General features: G+C 40.6%; 1 protein-coding gene across 1 annotated transcript in view; it reads right to left on the reverse strand.

The window, feature by feature from the left end:
• Nucleotides 1–20,448, reverse strand: part of KLHL32 (kelch like family member 32) — a 242,965-nt gene that overhangs the window by 16,076 nt on the left and 206,441 nt on the right. Inside the window, exons 8-10 of the mRNA XM_032651502.1 lie at nt 11,644–11,702; nt 8,310–8,502; nt 6,324–6,418 (exon numbers count right to left, since the gene is read on the reverse strand). Coding sequence (XP_032507393.1) covers nt 6,324–6,418; nt 8,310–8,502; nt 11,644–11,702 — 347 coding nt within the window. The remainder of the gene's footprint in view (nt 1–6,323; nt 6,419–8,309; nt 8,503–11,643; nt 11,703–20,448) is intronic.

Here is a 20,448-nt window from a genome sequence, read left to right on the forward strand (position 1 = left end):
TGTTTGGGAACAACCAGAAGTCATGAAGCATTAATTAGTGTATATGATTAGTGACCATTCCATCTTGATTTCTGTTCCTTCATCTAATTGAACATTACAATTAGTAGAAATATACCCATACGTATATTTAAAATTTGCATCTTTTTAATAAACCCAAACTTGCTTCTATTGAGCAAGTAGTCAAATGAAGGGTCCCAAACCACTTAAAAACCAGGGTCCCAGCATTACAGATCACTGCCTGTTGCTCAGTTCAATGTTCTACAGTTCTGAAAAGAACAAAATAAAAAGAAACCCCAAAGACAGTGACTGACAACTACATGCACAGATGAAAGACTGGAAGCCCTCCTTGAAAGAAAATAGTTTGCTTGTTTGTTGTTATCCAAAAGATAGGACCAAACTAGTACAAGGTAGACTTCAGTTAACTAAAGACTCCCATAAAGAGTTTCAGGATTTTTCAAAGAACTAATTTGTGCCTTTGATAATTTTTTCTTCTGTATTTTTGTTTCCTACTTCATTATTTTCCTATCGTTATTATTCTCTCTTCTACTTTGAGGGTTTTTTGGTTCATGTTCTAACTTATGCTATATGTATCCCACATGCTTTGCTATGTATTGTTTTTATTATCCTTAAGTTCTGGGTATTTTTTAAACTTCCATTAGGACTTCTTTAACCCATGAGTTATTTAGCAAAGTAGGAGTTTATTTAACTAACTTTTTAAGTTCTAACTTAATTATATTGTAGCTAGATATTATAGTCTACATACATAATACTTAATTTTTAAGTCTTTGTAGCCTTAACCCTAGTACATGATTGGTTTTTGTAAATGTCCCATGTACACTTGAGGAAAATATATTCTGGAACACTCCCCAGGATATATGTTAGGCCACAAAACAAGTCTTAAATTTATTAAGATTGAAATCACATCACACATCCTTTCTGACCACAATGGTATGAAATTAGGAATCAGAAGAAGAAAACTGGAAAATTCACAAATATGTGAGGATTAAATAGCATGTTACTGAACAACGGGTCAAAGAAGAAATCAAAAGAAAAATCAGAAAATACCTTGAAGCAAATGAAAATGTAATGTAACATACTAAAACTTATGGGGTGCAGCAGAAGCTGTTGTAAGAGAGAAGATCATAGAGGTACCTACATTAAGAAAAAAAAATTCAAATAAATAACCTAAATTTACACTAGGAACTAGATACAGAAGAACAAACTAAGCCCAAAAGTTAATAGAGGAAGGAAACAACAAAGATCAGAGTGGAAATAAACAAAATAGAAACTATAAAAACACAATAGAAAAGGTCAGTAAAGCTTAAAGCCACTTTTGAAAGATAAACAAAATAGGTAAACCTGTAGCTAGACTTACCAAGGAAAAAAGAGAGGACTCAAATAAATTAGAAGTTAAGTCAGAAAGAGAAAAACAACTATCGTATATTAATGTATATATGTGGAATCTAGAAAAATGGCACAGATGAACCAGTTTGGGAGGCAGAAATAGAGACAGATGTAGAGAACAAATGTATGGACACCAAGAGGGGAAAGTGGGGGGGTGGTGGTGGGATGAATTGGGAGATTGGGATTGACATATATACACTACTATGTATAAAATAGATAACTAATAGGAACCTGCTGTATGGCACAGGGAACTCTACTCGCTGTACAGTAGAAACTAACAACATTGTAAAACAACTATACCCCAATAAAAAATAATAATAATAAAACTGCTAATCAAAGAAGAAAATAAATAAATTAGAAATGAAAGAGGAGGCATTAGAGTCAGAGGAACAACCCTGGATACTCCAGAAGCCAGGAAATAGAGACACATTAAAAATAATATTTCTAAGATTGATGTCGAAGAGTGTACTGCCTCTGGAGATTGGCCAAGATGGTACAGTAGAAGACCCTAAGCTCACCTCCTCTCACAGGCACACCAAAATTACAACTATTTGCAGAAAAACCATTGATGAAAAAGTCTGGAACCTACCAGAAAAGACTTTCTACAACTAAAGATATAAAGAAGGTACCACACCGAGATGCATAAGAGAGGCGGAGTTGTGATTTAGTCAAGTTCTATACCCACAGGTGGGCAACCCACAGTGGTGAGAGTAATTACAATTACAGAGGTTCTTCCAAAGGAGTGAGGGGTCTGAGCCCCGTGCTGGATTTCCCAGCCCAGGGGTCCCACACTGGGAAGATGAGCCCCAGAGCATTTGGCTTTGAAGGCCAGCAGCACCTACTTTCAGGAGTGCCAGAGGGCTGGAGGACATAGAGACTTCACCCTTAAAGGGTGCACATGAAGTCTTACACTCCTGGTCCCAGAGCAGAAGCAGTAATTTGAAAGAAGCCTTGGTCAGAACTACCTGCTTATCTTGGAGTGATCTCGCAGCTCACCCTGTGAACACAGACACTGGAGGCGGCCATTCTGGGGAGCTCATTCTACCTCATGGACACCGGTGCTGGCAAGTGCCACTTTTTAATCCTCCCTCTACCTTTTTAGCCTCAGGACCCAGCCCTACCCTGGCCCAACAGACTAGGTACCAGTGCTGGGATGCCTCAGGCCAAGCAGCTAACTGAGCAGAGACAGCCCTACCCATTAGCAGAAGGGCTGCCTTAAAACTCCCTGAGCCCAGAGCTCCCCGGACATGGCTCTGCCTACCAGAGGGCTCAGGACACAGCCCTACAAACTAGTACACAGACACTAGATATGGGGCCCCTAGGGCCCTCCACCCAGAGATGCTGGGATACAGTGGGCAGCCCCAGAAATCCCTGGGCCCTTGCAACAGCCTCTGGTGAGCCTCTCTAGTCTCAGGACCACTGTTAACCACCAAGGGGTGAACATGAGCCACAATACAACCACAGCCCTGCAGCCTGTGGAACTGGCCATTCCACCAGCAGGCCAGACCCTGCCCTCACACTGGCTGGGCCCTGGCCTTGCCCATTAGCAGGCCGATACAAGCTTCAGGACAGCCCAGACCCTGCAACCAACGGTGTTAGGAACTAGCCACAGCCACCAGTGGTTGGACAATAGCTCTGGGACCCCTGGGCCCTGCAACCGTTCCCAGAACTCAGTTCTGCTCACCAGTAGGCCAGCGTTAGGCCCAGGATCTGGCTTCATCCACCAGTGGGCAGGCAGCAGCCCTGAGGTCTTCTGGACCCTGACTCCATCCTCCAGTGAGCCACAGCAGTCAGCCTGTCACAAAAGAAGGACCCATGCAGCCCATATAGGGGCACCACAGCATGTAGCTCTGGTGATGAGAGGGGTGTGTGCTGCCAAGATGCATAGGACATCTACAAAAGGTCACTTACCCAAGGCTGGGAACTGTAACCAACCTACCAGACACAGAAAAATTTTAAATGCAAGTTAGGCAAAACAAGGCAACAGAGGGACATACTCCAAATGAAGGAACAAGATAAAACCCCAGAAGAAGAATTAAGTGAAATGGATAGGCAATCTACCTGAGAAAGCGTTCAGGGTACTGACTGTAAAGATGATCAAAGAACTTAGGAGAAGAATGAATGCACAAAGCAAGAAGTTAGAAGTTTTTTTTGTTTTTTTGTTTTGTTTTGTTATCCGGTATGCAGGCCTCTCACTGTTGTGGCCTCTCCCGTTGCGGAGCACAGGCTCCGGACGCGCAGGCTCAGCGGCCATGGCTCACGGGCCCAGCCGCTCCGCGGCATGTGGGATCTTCCCGGACCGGGGCACGAACCCGCGTGCCCTGCATCGGCAGGAGGACTCTCAACCACTGCGCCACCAGGGAGGCCCAGAAGTTTTTAACAGAGTTAGAAACTATAAAGAACAACCAGAGATGAAGAATACAATAACTGAAATGAAAAATACACTAGAAGGAATCAACAGACTCTATATGATACAGAGGAATGAATCAGTGAGCTGGAAGACAGAGTGGTGGAAATCACTGATGCTGAACAGAAAAAAGAATAAAAATAAATGAGGACAATTTAAGAGACCTCTGAGACACCATCGATCACACTAATATTCGTATTATAGGGGTCCCAAGAGAAGAGAGAAAGAAAGGGGCTGAGAAAATATTTGAAGACATAATAATTGAAAACTTCCCTAATCTGGGAAAGGAAACAGTCACCCAAATCCAGGAAGCACAGAGTCCCATACAGGATTAACCCAAAAAAGAACACACCAAGATACATTGATTAAAATGGCAAAAATTAAAGAAAGAATATTAAGAACTGCAAGGGAAAAGCAACAAGTTGTACACGAGGGAACTGTCATAAGGCTATCAGCTGACTTTTTAACAGAAACTCTGCAGGCCAGAAGGGATTGGCACAATATATTTAAAGTGATGAAAGGGAAAACCCTACAACCAAGAATACTCCACCCAGCAAGGCTCTCTTTCAGAATTAACGGAGAGGTCAAAAGTTTTACAAACAAGCAAAAGCTAGCAGAGTTCAGCACCACCAAACCAGCTTTACAAGAAACGTTAAAGGAGCTTCTCTTTTCTATTTCACTTAAAAGGCTACAACTAGAAACATGAAAATTATGAATGGAAAAAGCTCATCAGTAAATGTAAACAAACGGTTAAGGTAGGAAATCATCCACACAGAAAGCCAGTAGAAAAGTTAAAACACAAAAGTCGTAAAAAATCATTTATATCCACAATAAAGAGTTAAGGCATACACAAAACAATTTGATATAAAACATGATGTCAAAAACAGTAATCATGAGGAGAATACAACTGCAGGGTTGTTAAAATGCATTTGAAATTAAGAGATCAGCAACTTAAAACAACATGTATGTTTTAAAACTATACACACACACACACACACATACACATACACAGATTGCTATATATAAACCTCATGGTAATCAAAAATCTACAATAGGTACATAGAAAAAAAGAGAAAGGAATCCAAACATAACACTAAATATAGTCCTCAAATCACAAAAGAACAAAAGAAGGGGGAAGAAAGATCTACAAAAACAAACCCCCCAAAATTAACAAAATGGCAATAGCAACATACATATTGATAATTACTTTAAATGTAAATGCACTAAATGCTTCAATCAAAAGACACAGAGTGACTGAATGGATACAAAAACAAGACCTATATATATGCTGCCCACAAGAGACTCACTTCATATCTAAAGACACACATACACTGAAAGTGAGGGGCTTGAAAAAGATTTTCCATACAAATGGAAATCAAAAGAAAGCCAGTGTAGCAATACTTACATCAGACAAAATAGAGTTTAAACAAAGACTGGTACAAGACACACAGAAGGGCATTACATAATGATCAAGAAGTCAATCCAAGTAGAAGATATAACACTTGTAAATATCTATGCACCCAAAATAGGAGCACCTAAATATATAAAGTGAATATTAACAGACATAAAGGGAGATAACGACAGTAACACAATAATAGTAGGGTATTTTAACATGCCACTTACATCAGTGAACAGATCACCCAGACAGAAAATCAATAAAGAAACACTGGACTTAAATGAAGCATCAAACCAGATGGACTTAATAGCTACATATAGGACATTCCATCCAAAAGCAACAGAATACACATTCTTTTCAGTTGCACATGGAACATTCTCCATGATAGATCACATGCTAGACCACAAAACAAGCCTTGGTAAATTTAAGAATAGTGGAATCATATCAAGCATCTTTTTATGACTATAACTCTACAAGAATAAAAATTAACTGTAAGAAAAAAACTGCAAAAAACACAACCCATGGAGGCTAACCTACATGCTACTCAACAACCAGTGGATCACTGAAGAAATCAAAGAGGAATTAAAAAATTACCTGGAGACAAATGAAAATGAAAACATGATAAAAACACCTATGGAACACAATAAAAACAGTTCTAAGAGGGAAGCAATACAAGCTTCCAATCGAAAACTACTACTACTCACTTCTGCCAGGAAAGAACATCACCTTCATAGGTGGCATTCGTTGAATGAATTGTAAAACAGAAAATAAGAAAATGGTATAGAAAGGAGACATTTGTAAAGTTTTGCAGATGCGAAAGTACTATTACCAAGATTTCTAGATGTTTTGGTTTAAAAGAAAGGAAAAAGCATTCCACTTTCCCCATTTCCAGTATAACATATGTTTTCAAAGCTCATTGCCATCTTTATTTTCAACAGGGCTCCATCATTTATTAGTTAGCATCTTTAGGATGAAGTTTAGTGGCTGAACTAGCTGCACAAAGGAAGCTCAAATCTTCTTCCTACCTGTAAACATCTCTCCCTGCAATAGCAGCATTGCAAAAATAACCTCACTGAACCACTTGAACAAACTCCAAAAGGAACTTAAACCACTCACCTGGATGCAAGCCAGAGGCTCGTTCGTCCAAATCGAATATCCACCCACTAAATATATTCTCTCATTATGGACAGCAACTCCAGATTCATTTTGGCCTAAAGTAAAGAGAAGTGAATAAAAGAGGAAAAATAAATCCATTTCCTTGCATGTCTTCATTAACCCTTTTGCCACTGAGGGATACAATTTCCCTCTGTGGCACACTTGTATATTCCACATGATTTCTGCCTCAACTAATCACTGTCTCCCAGTTCTCAGAGGGAAGAATTAACCACTCTCAGAGAAAGACTGTGTTGGGTCAGAATCCGGCCATAACGCTTAATAGCCAGCCAAGTTAGTAAATACAGCATTAAATACAGCAATAATCCACATAGAACTAAGTTTTATACTATGTTGTATGCCATTAGTTTATATGGTATATTTTAGGAATGCAAAACACCTGTTGTACTACAAATGCTTTTAAGCAAGTGCTTACATTTGTAACGGCTGCAACCGCAAGAAGCCAATAAGACAGAGCCATGCCCCTAGTGTGCCCCAAATGAAGACAAATGACAGAAAAGATTGATAAAGTTACTACCCTTCTTTTCTTTACATACACAACAGTTTTAAGACTATATTAAAGTTCCTGAGCTGGGACCAGCCTGGGTAGTCCCTAGATACTGACACGCCAAAATGATGAAAGGTTCCTCCCCCACTTAAAAAAGAAGACAGAATAACTCACTACTACATATTCTTCCCTGGAGGCCATCAGAGAGTGAGATAGTCTCTTTTTATTGATGGGCTGACACAGGATTGACTCGGGTAATAAATAAGCTGGATCCTATAGCAGACAGAATCACAGATCGAGGGACCAAGGGGCTAAGGTACCACTACAGCAACTTAGAGTTAAGTGCTTGTAGGTGGGCCTCAAAGATCATTTTCGCAAAAACAGGAGCTCAATACAAAGCATCTAAACCTCTCACACTGGTTATGCCCCCACTGTGGCCTCCGTAGCAGCAGCTGTGAGTGATCGAGTGCTCACTCAGCATATTAAAATGTCTTGAGGCAATAGTCCAGCCCACCCATTCGAGTTTGCGATTTTCCTATTAGAGCAGCCTAGAAGGGATCTTAATCACGTAGGCCGAAAAGGGAGGACAAGTTTTCAACTTCATAAAAAAAAGTCAGGGGTAAGCTGTTCGCTGCTTTCATTTTATTCCCCTGTGGGATGAGTATGGTCCCTACCTAGTGCTACCCCGTGGTAATGCTTGGGTGGGTCTGTGTGGCCAGAAGTGCTGCCAAACCCCCATGCACGGAACATCTCTAAGGTTTTGTCTTTAGGAGAATACAGGCAGAAACGGTATTTGACACTGACAATGAAGACCATTCTCCTGCACTCACAAGAAATAAGAGGACTAAAAGTAGTGAGAAGTAAAAAATAAATTGCTCCTGTAAAGAGTCATTACCTCTTTCAGCGCCTGGTTTCTCCTACTTATACCAATGTTCCTGCATGAATACTGATAGACAATAATGGACCTGACACGTCTCTCTTGGCAACATGAAAACACACACAAAGGTAACACAGGTCCTGAGAAACCAGATGTTCAGCCACCTGATTGAGTCCGATTTTGTGAGATAAACAATGCACACCCTTCTGGGTAATAAAAGCAAGTTGTTCTACCACCATGCACTTAATATTTACAGCTGCACTACAGATATCTAAGAAAACAAGTATGGCAACTTCCTGAATCTCTCCTTTTCCTGATTTACTCAAACAAAGGTACTTGCCAGGGCTTCCCTGGTGGCGCAGTGGTTGAGAGTCCGCCTGCCGATGCAGGGGACACAGGTTCGTGCCCCGGTCCAGGAAGATCCCACATGCCGCGGAGCAGCTGGGCCCTTGAGCCATGGCCGCTGAGCCTGCGCGTCCAGAGCCTGTGCTCCACAACGGGAGAGGCCACAACAGTGAGAGGCCCATGTACCGAGGGGGAAAAAAAAAAAAAAAAAGGTACTTGCCAGTCAACAGGTTAAAATTACAACGCGTCCACTGGTCAGCGTCCATGTTGTAGGCATCTATATGCCGCACAAGGACCCGGTCGTTATTGTAGTCAAGGTCATTGCCTCCAAGAACATAAAGCTTCCTTTGAACAGCAGCCATGGAATGGTAGACCCGCCTCTGCAGCATGGGGCTGCGGCTTATCCACTTATTCTGAGACGAGAAAAAAGAAACTCAGGTGGATTCTGTTAAGTGGAGACCTCCAGGGCAGAAAACAGCAGTGCCTCATTAGTAGTGGGGACTCTAATGTTGGTCAATCACATTCTATTTGAATGTTGTTTATATACTTTGAAAGGTATGGGCTTCTTGCCTGAGAACAAGTGCAGAAGAGCCCACATGTTCTAACTATTTGCAACTTACGTAAGGCATTTCCTCTTCCTTGGGTTGCATTTTGAATTTGTAAGGGCAGCATATGGGAATTTAGAAGTTTTCATGATAGGTTATTTCTCCCAATTGAGAGAACTTACTCCTGCAAATGACTTAAGAGTACAAGTGCATGGTTAGGTATACTGTGTACGGTGGTATAATGATAACAAAACAGGCTCTGGATCCAGAATGCCTGAGTTTATCATCTGTGTGTGACCTTGGCAATTAACTTAACCTGTCTGTGCCTGTTTCCTCATCTGTAAAATAGAGATAACAGTACCCACCTGATAAGCCTGTTGTGAAGATTAAATGAGCTAATACACCTAAAGCATTTAGAACAATGCCTGGCACATATGTCCAATAATATGCACTTTTAAAAAGTTATTGTGGGGCTTCCCTGGTGGCGCAGTGGTTAGGAGTCCGCCTGCCGATGCAGGGGTCACGGGTTTGTGCCCCGGTCCGGGAGGATCCCACATGCCGCAGAGCAGCTGGGCCCGTGAGCCATGGCCGCTGAGCCTGCGCGTCCGGAGGCTGTGCTCCGCAGCAGGAGAGGCCACAACAGTGAGAGGCCCACGTACCCAAAAAAAAAAAAAAAAAAAAAGATGTGATTCAGCAACAGACCCCTCACAGCCTTTAATATATTTACACTCACATCTTCACCAGATTGGGAAAGGTTATTTCCAGGCACACGGTTATCTGTTTTGTTAGAAGACCAAATGTTCTATGGTAACTTTAGGGAATGGTGAAACCTCTAATATTTGGTTCTAGATCACTCTCAGGAATGAGAAAGGTATGCTCTACTCCTCTCAAATAAGGATCCTATTTAAAATATAATGTAAAAATAGATGAAAATCAAATATGACTTTAATTTTAAATCTCAACTAAGTAATGGACAGGTAAGTAAACCTTACCATTTTCTTTCTACATAAACACTAAACATACAGGAAGAACATAGGTTATTTCTTTTTGCAGAGAAAAATTTGGATTTCGACCAGAAAAATCATGATGGTTTGAAAACATAGAATTTCAGTTCACAGAGCTGTAAAGGAAGAAGCAAAAAAGAAAGTTTTGTATAAATATTGGTCCATTCACTATTGGCCTATTGACTGGCTCATTTGTAATTTCTCTTTCAAAGATACACTAACATGAGAAAAAGAAAGTGGTTTGTCCAGTTTTTTAAGGCTTGAATTTATCTGCTCCCCGCTTTTTAAACATGTCATATTAAGAACCTCCTTCCAATTAAATGTATCTTTAATAAAACAGTCAAACCTTTCTTTCAGATATTCTCCTAAGAAATATCTCTAATACATTATGCATGAGTGGATTTAACTCAAGACTGATGATGCTTTCCTTAGGTGCTTTCTAAAATGAGGCAACCCATCACAGTATTAGGAATCAATGTTTCCACTAGCAGTCCAGTCCCCTGCCACAGGACTATGGATGCCATCTGTTTTGCAAAGCCTGACTGCATCCCCTGATTATATCTTTAGCTTCCTTCACTGCCGTGCCTGCCAGGTGAGCCGCCAACCGCTGCAAAGGCAAAGAAACAGAGAGGCCTGGTGGGGTCATTCCTAATAAGCTAGCGTGTGAATACTAATCAGTGCTGGGGAAGCAGAGGTCACCCCAGCCTGCCTGTTGGCAGGTAGCGATGTGCTCTGTGGCAGATGGCAGGCATTATCGACTCTCCACAAAGGCCTAGAAGAGAAATAAGCACCAGGGCTGAATGATAGAGTTATTGAGATTCTGAGCAAGATGCAAGCAGATGTGATGTTTGCCAGTACCCACCGTAAACAATATGCCAGCAGAATTTTTAAAAAGAGCATGTGTGTACAAACATGAAACAGAACTCATCTGAGAAATGTTAACACCTTCTTCCTCTTTAACCACGTGTGCAACCAAACTTAAGCAACTGCAATTAATGATCCCTCTTGGGACATCCGGCCCAGGGACACGTGGTCTCTGAAACCTACAGCCTCTAACGATATCAGGAAACACTTGCAAAGACAGAAATACCTTCGCTAAACTCAGAATCAAGTAATTGTTAAAATTAAAAAATACTAAATAGACTGAGGTCACTCTGAACATATATTTGATGGCTAGTCCCAACCCAGAGTGCCAAAGCCAACCTGTTGTTTTGTGTTCCATTATCTTCAGCTGATGAAGATGAAACCTAATCAAATCATTCTGGAATACTGTCAAAATCATGAAAAATACTTATATTACCAAAATCATAGAAATGACAAAATTCAGCAGACATGTGCCACAGTTACAGATACTTTGGTAGAAGGAAAAGAGAATAAAAATAGTTCTTCTTTTGGGGAAAGAAAAGTCATTAAGTGTGCATGAAAAGTGGATAGAAGGGACAGCCACCATCAAAATGCTCCCAGTGCAGGCCCAGCTCTTAGATGACAAACATGGGCCAACTCTTCAGATACTTCTCCTTCAGGTCTGTCCTACACACTGTCCTGGGATACGGTGACTATACAGAGTTAAACAAAAGTTATCACTTTATTTGGAAATAAGGAAACCATAAGCACGTTCCCCTCCTAGAATGACAGGCCTTCTAAAAGGATGTGGCAACAGGACAATCCAATTCCTTTCTCAGGATGCCTCAGTGATGAACAGCCACTTGAGATACCTGGTAATAAGGGCATTTAACTCATCAATATATTTTCCCTTCTTCCTACATTATGCAAAACTCTGAAAAAGTTGAGCATTGAGTATAGCATAAAACGACAAGAGCTGAAATTGTTTTTTGAGAAAAAAAAAGGCAACCAAAAAGCAGTTTAACCAGATGCTTCCTTTTCTCTATGTAAGTTTAAGTTGCATGTGTGTGTATAGACTTTGCATTCCAACTCCTAATTACTGTAGCAATCTTTAAAAATTCATTTTAATTAAGGTAATGAGCTTTTCTTATATGAGTCTTACCTGGTTAGGTTCATATACCATTAGTCTGTTCTGATACTGTGCCGTGTTAGTTACTCCACCTGTAATGGATGAACACGTGTTAGGCTTTCATGAATAAGAAATGGGATATTCCAACATGAGAATGACATACAATTAAAGGAAAATTAGCTACTGCTGAGGGTCTGTTTGTATACCCTCGTGGTGAACCCATGACATAATTAAGAAGCTTATTGTTGAAGCAGTTGCATTTTCAAGAAACATTTCAGAAGCGATCCAGCTGAGAGCAAGCAACAAGTATGCTGAGAGTTCCATGAGGCCCCCAATTTTGTCAAGCTGCTCTGCATGGCCAGAATGAAGGGCAAAGTATGGTGAGAGAGTGGGAGCAATCATAGCGCACTTAGACGAATCTCTGTACAGTTTATGCCGGGGCAGAGTTACATGGAAAAGTCTTGTCCTTAGTTACCTTGGTAATTTTACAGCTCTAGTCTTATGTGCACTAACATAGTGATATCTTGATGTCTCTTTGGAAGACCCATATCTAAGAAAAGACATTACTTATCAAAAGAGATCTAGAGCCAGTGCTGTCCAACAGAATATAATAAGAACCACAAACAGGAGTTACATATGCCATTTTAAACTTCCCAGTGGTCACATTAAAAAGTAGTGCTCCCAGGCTTCCCTAGTGGCACAGTGGTTGAGAGTCCACCTGCCGATGCAGGGGACACAGGTTCATGCCCCGGTCCGGGAAGATCCCACATGCCACGGAGCGGCTGGGCCCGTGAGCCATGGCCGCTGAGCCTGTGCGTCCGGAGCCTGTGCTCCGCAATGGGAGAGGCCACAACAGTGACAGGCCCGCGTACCACAAAAAAAAAAAAAAAAAAGTAGTGCTCCCTTATCCGTGGGCGACACATTCCAAGGCCTGCAGTAGATCCCTTAAAGTGTGGATAGTACCAAACGATATATATTTTTTGTTTTTTCCTATACATATATACCTATGATAAAGTTTAATGTATAAATTAGGCACAGTTAGAGATTAACAACAATAACTAATAATGAATTTGAACAATTATAACCATGTACTCTAACAGAAGTTATGTAAATGTGGTCTCTCTCTCAAAATACCTTACTGTATTGTACTCCTCCTTCTTCTGGTGATGATGTAGATGATAACCTACTTGATGTGATGAAGTGAGGGGAATGACATAAGCATTGTGACATATCATCAGGTGACTACTGACCTTCTGACAGTACGTCAGAGGGAGGATCATCTGCTTCAGGTGACCCTGGGTCATGGAGCCATGATGATGTCAATGGTTAAATGTCAAAAGCAGACCATGTCAATGGCTGGGGATCTGAAGCACAATGGAGTAGAATGGCACGAGATTTCATCATGCTATTCAGGACAGTGCACAATTTAAAACTTCTGAACTGTTTACTTAGGGAATTTTCCATTTAATATTTTAGACCGTGTTTGATTGTGGGTAACTGAAACTACAGAAAGCAAAACTGCGGATAAGGGTGAACTGCTGTGTAGCCAAAATATTACCATTTCAACATAAAATTAATAAAAACTTATTGAGGTATTTTATATTCTTTTTTTCATACTGAGTCCTCAAAGTCCTGTGCATTTTTGACACAGAACAAGTCAATCCAGATTAGCCACATTTCAAGTGCTCAATAAGGTAATGAGTTTTTCTTATATGAGTCTTACCTGGCTACCAGCTACCATACTGGACAGCGCAGATAACAGCTGCTGTTATCCTCAACTTTTTTGAAGCCCTCTTGACAACAGCTTAGATCCAAAAGACTTGAGACCTTCTGCCAGATCAAGAACCACTAAAATCCTATCACAATTCTAGCTAAGATTCTCCCATTTGTCCTCATACTTCTTTTCACGTTTGGGGTGTACACTGAGACCTGTAAAACCCAGAAATTATTGACTCCACTTTAATTTTTACGACCAAATGGAAAAACTATAAAACAACACATAAAAGAGCACAGTGAGAAAATAACACTAGTTGACATTAAATATTAGGTAGTAAAATAACAGAAATATGAGAACCCCCAAAAAAATCTATCTTTAGAAATATTGCCCTATACAGAGTTCTAGATGCTAGCGTAAAATGAATAACATTCTTATTTTAATAAGTATCACAAAGGAGCAACTCATCTTATAATAAAGATCTAAAATTGAGCCAAACTTTAAGTTTCATAGGGAAATTTTTTGATTTTAAAAAATGTGTACTGGGGCAGGATCAAGAAAGAAGAGTAGGAAGATCCTGAGCTTTTACCTCCTCCCACAAACACACCAAAACAGTAACTACAAATCTCTGAGAGTGACCTGAAGACTAGCAGAACAGATTTTCTGCAACTAAGGATATTGAGATGAGAAGTAGGGACACAGATGTAGCCTAGTCAGAACCCACACACTGGGTACAGCAACCACAAGCGGGAGGAATATCACAACCCCTGATGAGCAAGGAGTCTGAGCCCCACACTGGGATTCCCAGCCCAGAGGACCTGCACCAGGAAACAAGCCCCAATAATGTGCAGCTTTGAAAAACAGTGAGGATTATATTCAGGAGAGCCAGAGGGATGTGGGAAACCAAGACTCCTCTTGAAGGGCTTGGACACAAACTCACTCACTCCAAGTCTCAGTGCAAAGGCAGCAGCTTGAAAAGTACCTGGGTCATATGAGAAGGAGATTCACTGACTAATTTTAGGGCATGTGCCAAAGGAGCAACAATCTGGTGGAACTTTCTCTAGGGACAGAAGTGCTGGCAGGCATCTTTTTACTTTCCTTCCACCTAGCTGGCCCAGCACAGGTGGGCACCATTTTTGTCACGCTCAGTCAGCCTAGCTAACACCATCCACCCTGCCCCAGCATCCCTTGAGGAGCAGCCCTGCCCAACCAGCCTGTCTCAGCTGGCCCCTCCAAAGCAGCTCCTGTCTCACCCTATCAAGTGAGCTGCTCCAGCCAGCACTGACCGGTGTCTCACCAAGGTATCGCCACACTAGAGACCAGTCCCATAAACAGTGCACTTGTAACAGTCATGGCCAGGCCTTGCAGCCACTCATGCTGGGGGCCAGCCCCACCCACCAGCACACCTGCACCAATCACAGCCCAAACAAAACAGGAAGGCACAGCTACAGGGAAACCCCTAGAGTTCCTGGCTCGGGTAAGCAGGGGAGATTGCACCACTGGGCCCCATAGGACACTTACATAAGGCCACTCTTTCAAACGGAGAGACCTAGCTGATATACCTAATACAAAGAAACAACCACAGAGAGTTAGGCAAAACGAAGAGAACTTCCAAACAAAAGAACAAGACAAATCCTCAGATAAACAACTAAACAATATGGAGATAAGCAAATTACCAGATAAAGAGTTCAAAGGAATAGCCAAAATGATGCTCACCAAACTGAGGAGAAGAATGGAGGAACACAATGAGAACTTTCAACAAAGAGAAAATGTAAAACAGAACCAATCAGAACTGAAGAATACAATAACTGAAATGAAAAATACACCAGAGGGAACCAACAGCAGATGCAGAAGAATGGATCAACCATCTGGAAGACAGGGTAGTGGAAATCATCCAATCAGAACACCAAAAAGAAAAAAGAGTTTAAAAAAATGCGGATAGTTTAAGGGACCTCTGGAACATCAAGTTTACTAAAATTCGCAACAAAGCGGTCCCAGAAGGAGAAAAGAGAGAAGTGGGGACAGGAAACATATTTGACGAAATAATGGTTAAAAAAACTTCCCTAACCTGATGAAGGAAACAGACATCCAAGCCCATGAAGCACAGAGTCCCAAACAAGATGAAACCAAAGAGACCCACACCAAGACACATTACAATTAAAATATCAAAAGTTAAAGATAAAGAGAAGATATTAAAAGCATCAAGAGAAAAACAACTAGTTACTTACAAGGGAACCCCCATAAGATAATGAGCTGAGTTTTCAGCAGAAAATTTATAGTCCAGAAGGAACTGGCACAATATATTCAAAGTACTGAAAGGAAAAAAACTTAAAACCAAGAAGACACTAACTGGCAAGTTTATCTTTCAGAATTGAAGTAGTATCTTTCAGAACTGAAGAGTTTACTACACAAATAAAAGCTAAAGGAGGGCTTGCCTGGTGGCGCAGTGGTTGAGAGTCCGCCTACCGATGCAGGGGACACGGGTTCGTGCCCCAGTCCGGGAAGATCCCACATGCCGTGGAGCGGCTGGGCCCGTGAGCCATGGCCACTGAGCCTGCATGTCCAGAGCCTGTGCTCCACAGCAGGAGAGGCCACAACAGTGAGAGGCCCGCGTACCACAAAAAAAAAAAAGCTAAAGTAGTTCATCACCACTAAACCAACATTACAAGAAATGTTAAGGGAATTTCTTCAAGCAAAAAAGAAAAGGCCATAACTAGAAACAAGAAAATTAGCAAAGAAAAAACTCTCACTGGTAAAAGCAAACATACAGTAAAGGTGGATAAGAACCACCTACAAAGCTAGTATGAAGGTTAAAAGACAAAAGTAGTAAAATCATCTATATCTAAAATAATTAAGTGATACACAAAATAAAAAGATGTAAAAGATAACATCAAAAACATAAAATGTGGAGGATGGACAAAAACGCAGTGCTTTTAGAATGCACTCTAACTTAAGTGACCATTAATTTAAAATAAACAGCTATAAACATAGACTGTTACTATAGGAACCTCATGGTAACCAAAAACCAAAAACCTATAACAAATACACAAAAAATAAAAAGAAAGGAAAGCAAACATATTACTAGAGAAAGTCACAAGGGAAGAGAACAAGAGAAGAAGAAAGAAGAGGGAAGAACTATAAAAACAACCAGAAAATAGCAATAAGTGCATACCTATCAATAATCACTTCAAATGTAAATAGACTAAGTGATCCAATCAAAAGACAGGGTAGCTGAATGGATAAAAAAAACAAGATACACACACACACACACACACACACACACACACACACACACACACTACCTATAGGAGAATCACTCCAGATCTAAACACAAACACAGACTAAAAGTGAAGGGATGGAATAACATACTCCATGTAAATGGAAATGAAAAGAAAATTGGGATAGCAATACTTATACAAAATAGACTTTAAAACAAAGACTGCAACAAGAGACAAAAAAGGTGTTATGTAATAATAAAGGCATCAATCCAACAAGAGCATATGACACATAAATATATATGCACCCAACATAGGAGCACCTAAATACATAAAGCAAATATTAACATACATGAAGGAGATATTGACAGTAATACAATAGTAGGGGACTTTAACACTCCACTTGCATCAATGGATAGATGATCTAGACAGAAAATCAGTAAGGAAATATTGCCCTTAAACGACACATTAGGCCATACAGCCTTAATAGATATACAGAACCTTTCATCCAAAACCAGCAGAATACAGATTCTTTTCAAGGGCACATGGATCATTCTTCAGGATAAATCACGTTAGTCCACAAAAAAGTCTCAATAAATTTAAGGAGATTGAAATCATTATCAAGCTACTTTTCTGACCACAACAGTATGAAACTAGAAATCAATTATAAGAAGAAAACTGGAAAAAACACAAACACGCAATAGATGAAGAAAAAGAATTTGACAAAATTCAACATTGATTTATGTTAAACACTCTCACAACAGAGTGGGTATAGAGGGAACATACTTCACCATAAAAAGGACCACATATGACAAACCCACAGCTAACATAATACTCCAAGGTAAAAAGCTGAAATATTTTCCTCTAAGATCAGGGAAAAGATAAGGATGCCCACTCTTGCCACTGTTATTCAACACAGTAGTAGAAATCCTAGCGCTAGCAATGAGAGAGGGAGAGAGAGAGGAGAGAGAGAGGAGGCATTCAAATTGGAAAGGAATAGGTAAAACGGTCACTATTTGCAGATGACATGATACTTATATACAGAAAATCTTAAAGGCTCCAACCAAAAGACTATTAGAACTAATAAATGACTTCAGTAAATTTGCAGGATACAAAATTCACATACATAAATCTTCTGCATCTATGTACACTAATAACAAACTATCAGAAAAAGAAATAAAGAAAATCCCATTTTCAACTGCATCAAAAAGAATAAAATACTTAGGAATAAATTTAACCAAGGAGGAAAACACCTGTACTTCTGATAACTATAAGATACTGATGAAAGAAAATGAAGATAACACAAATAAATGGAAAGACATACCATAGTTACTCATGGATAAGAAGAATTAATATTGTTAAAATGTCCATACTACCCAAAGCAATCTACAAATTCAATGCAATCCCTATCAAAATACCAATGGCGACTCCCTCTTGCGAGAGCACCAGAATCACAACTAACTGCTGAACAATCATCAACAGGAAGACACTGGAACTCACCAAAAAAGATACCCCACATCCAAAGACAAAGGAGAAGCTGCAGTGAGACAGTAGGAGGGGCATAATCACAATAATATCATATCCCATAACTGCTGGGTGGGTGACTCACAAACTGGAGAACACTTATACCACAGAAGTCCACCCACTGGAGTGAAGGTTCTGAGCCCCATATCAGGCTTTCCAACCTGGGGGTCCAGGAATGGGAGGAGGAATTGCAAGAGAATCAGACTTTGAAGGCTAGCGGGATTTGATTGCAGGACTAAGACAGGACTGCAGTAAACAAAGATTCCACTCTTGGAGGGCACACACAAAGTAGTGTGTGCATCAGGACCCAGGGGAAGTAGCAGTGACCCCACAGGAGACTGAAGCAGACTTACCTGCTAGTTTTGGAGGGTATCCTGCAGAGGCGGGGGGTGGCTGTGTCTGACTATGGGGACAAGGACACTGGCAGCAGAAGTTCTGGGAAGTACTCCTTGGCATGAGCCCTCCCAGATTCCACCATTAGCCCCAACAAAGATCTGGGTAGTCTCCAGTGCTGGGTCACCTCAGGCCAAACAACCAGGAAGGAGGGAAGCCAGTCCCACCCATCAGCAAACAAGCGAATTAAAGTTTTACTGAGCTCTGCCCACCAGAGCAACAGCCAGCTCTACCCCCCACAGTCCCTCCCATCAGGAAGCTTGCACAAGCCTCTTCGATAGCCTCATCCGCCAGAGGGCAGAGAGCAGAAGCAAGACGAACTACAATTCTGCAGCCTGGGGAAGGAAAAGCACATTCACAGAAAGATAGACAAAATGAAAAGGCAGAGGGCTATGTACCAGATAAGGAACAAGATAAAACCCCAGAAAAACAACTAAATGGAGTGGAAATAGGCAACCTTCCAGAAAAAGAATTCAGAATAGTGACAGTGAAGTGATTCAGGACCTAGGAAAAAGAATGGAGGCAAAGATCAGGAAGATGCAAGAAATGTTTAACAAAGACCTAGAAGAATTAAAGAACAAACACCTAGAAGAATTAAAGAACAAACAAACAGAGATGAACAAAACAATAACTGAAATGAAAAATACAGTAGAAAGAATCAATAGCAGAATAACTGAGGCAGAACAACAGATAAGTGACCTGGAAGACAGAATGGTGGAATTCACTGCCACGGAACAGAATAAAGAGAAAAGAATGAAATGAAATGAAGACAGCCTAAGAGACCTCTGGGACAACATTAAACGCAACAACATTTGCATTATAGGGGTCCCAGAAGGAGAAGAGAGAAAGGACCCGAGAAAATATTTGAAGAGATTATAGTCAAAAACTTCCCTAACATGAGAAAGGAAATAGCCACCCAAGTCCACGAAGCACAGAGAGTCCCAGGCAGGATAAACCCAAGGAGAAACACGCTGAGACACACAGTAACCAAACTGACAAAAATTAAAGACAAAGAAAAATTATTGAAAGCAACAAAGGAAAAACGACAAATAATATACAAGGGAACTCCCATAAGGTTAACAGCTGATTTCTCAGGAGAAACTCTACAAGCCAGAAGGCAGTTGCACGATATATTTAAAGTGATGAAAGGGAAGAACCTACAGCCAAGATTACCCTACCCGGCAAGGATCGCATTCAAATTCTAGAGAGAAATCAAAAGCTTTACAGACAAGCAAAAGCCAAGAGAATTCAGCACCACCAAACCAGCTCTACAACAAAGGCTAAAGGAACTTCTCTAAGTGGGTAACACAAGAGAAGAAAAGGACCTACAAAAACAAACCCAAAACAATTAAGAAAATGCTAAAAGGAACATACATATCAATAATTACCTTAAACGTGAATGGATTAAATGCTCCAACCAAAAGACACAGGCTGAATCCACTCACTGAATGGATACAAAAACAAGACCCATATATATGCTGTCTACAAGAGACCCACTTCAGACCTAGGGACACATACAGACTGAAAGTGGGGGGATGGAAAAAGATATTCCATGCAAATGGAAATCAAAAGAGAGCTGGAGTAGCAATACTCAAATCACATAAAATAGACTTTAAAATAAAGAATGTTACAAGAGACAAGGAAGGACACTACATAATGATCACATGATCAATCCAAGAAGAAGATATAACAATTATACATATATATGCACACAACATAGGAGCACCTCAATACATAAGGCAACTGCTAACAGCTATAAAAGAGGAAATTGACAGTAACTCAGTCATAGTGGGGGACTTTAACACCTCACTTACACCAATGGACAGATCATCCAGACAGAAAATTAATAAGGAAACACAAGCTTTAAATGATACAATACACCAGATAGATCTAATTGACATTTATAAGACATTTCATCCAGAAACAGCAGATTACACTATCCTCTCAAATGCACATGGAACATTCTCCATTATAGATTACATCTTGGGTCAC

This window comes from Phocoena sinus, chromosome 12 (assembly GCF_008692025.1).
Source record: "Phocoena sinus isolate mPhoSin1 chromosome 12, mPhoSin1.pri, whole genome shotgun sequence".
Taxonomy (NCBI): Eukaryota; Metazoa; Chordata; class Mammalia; order Artiodactyla; family Phocoenidae; genus Phocoena; species Phocoena sinus.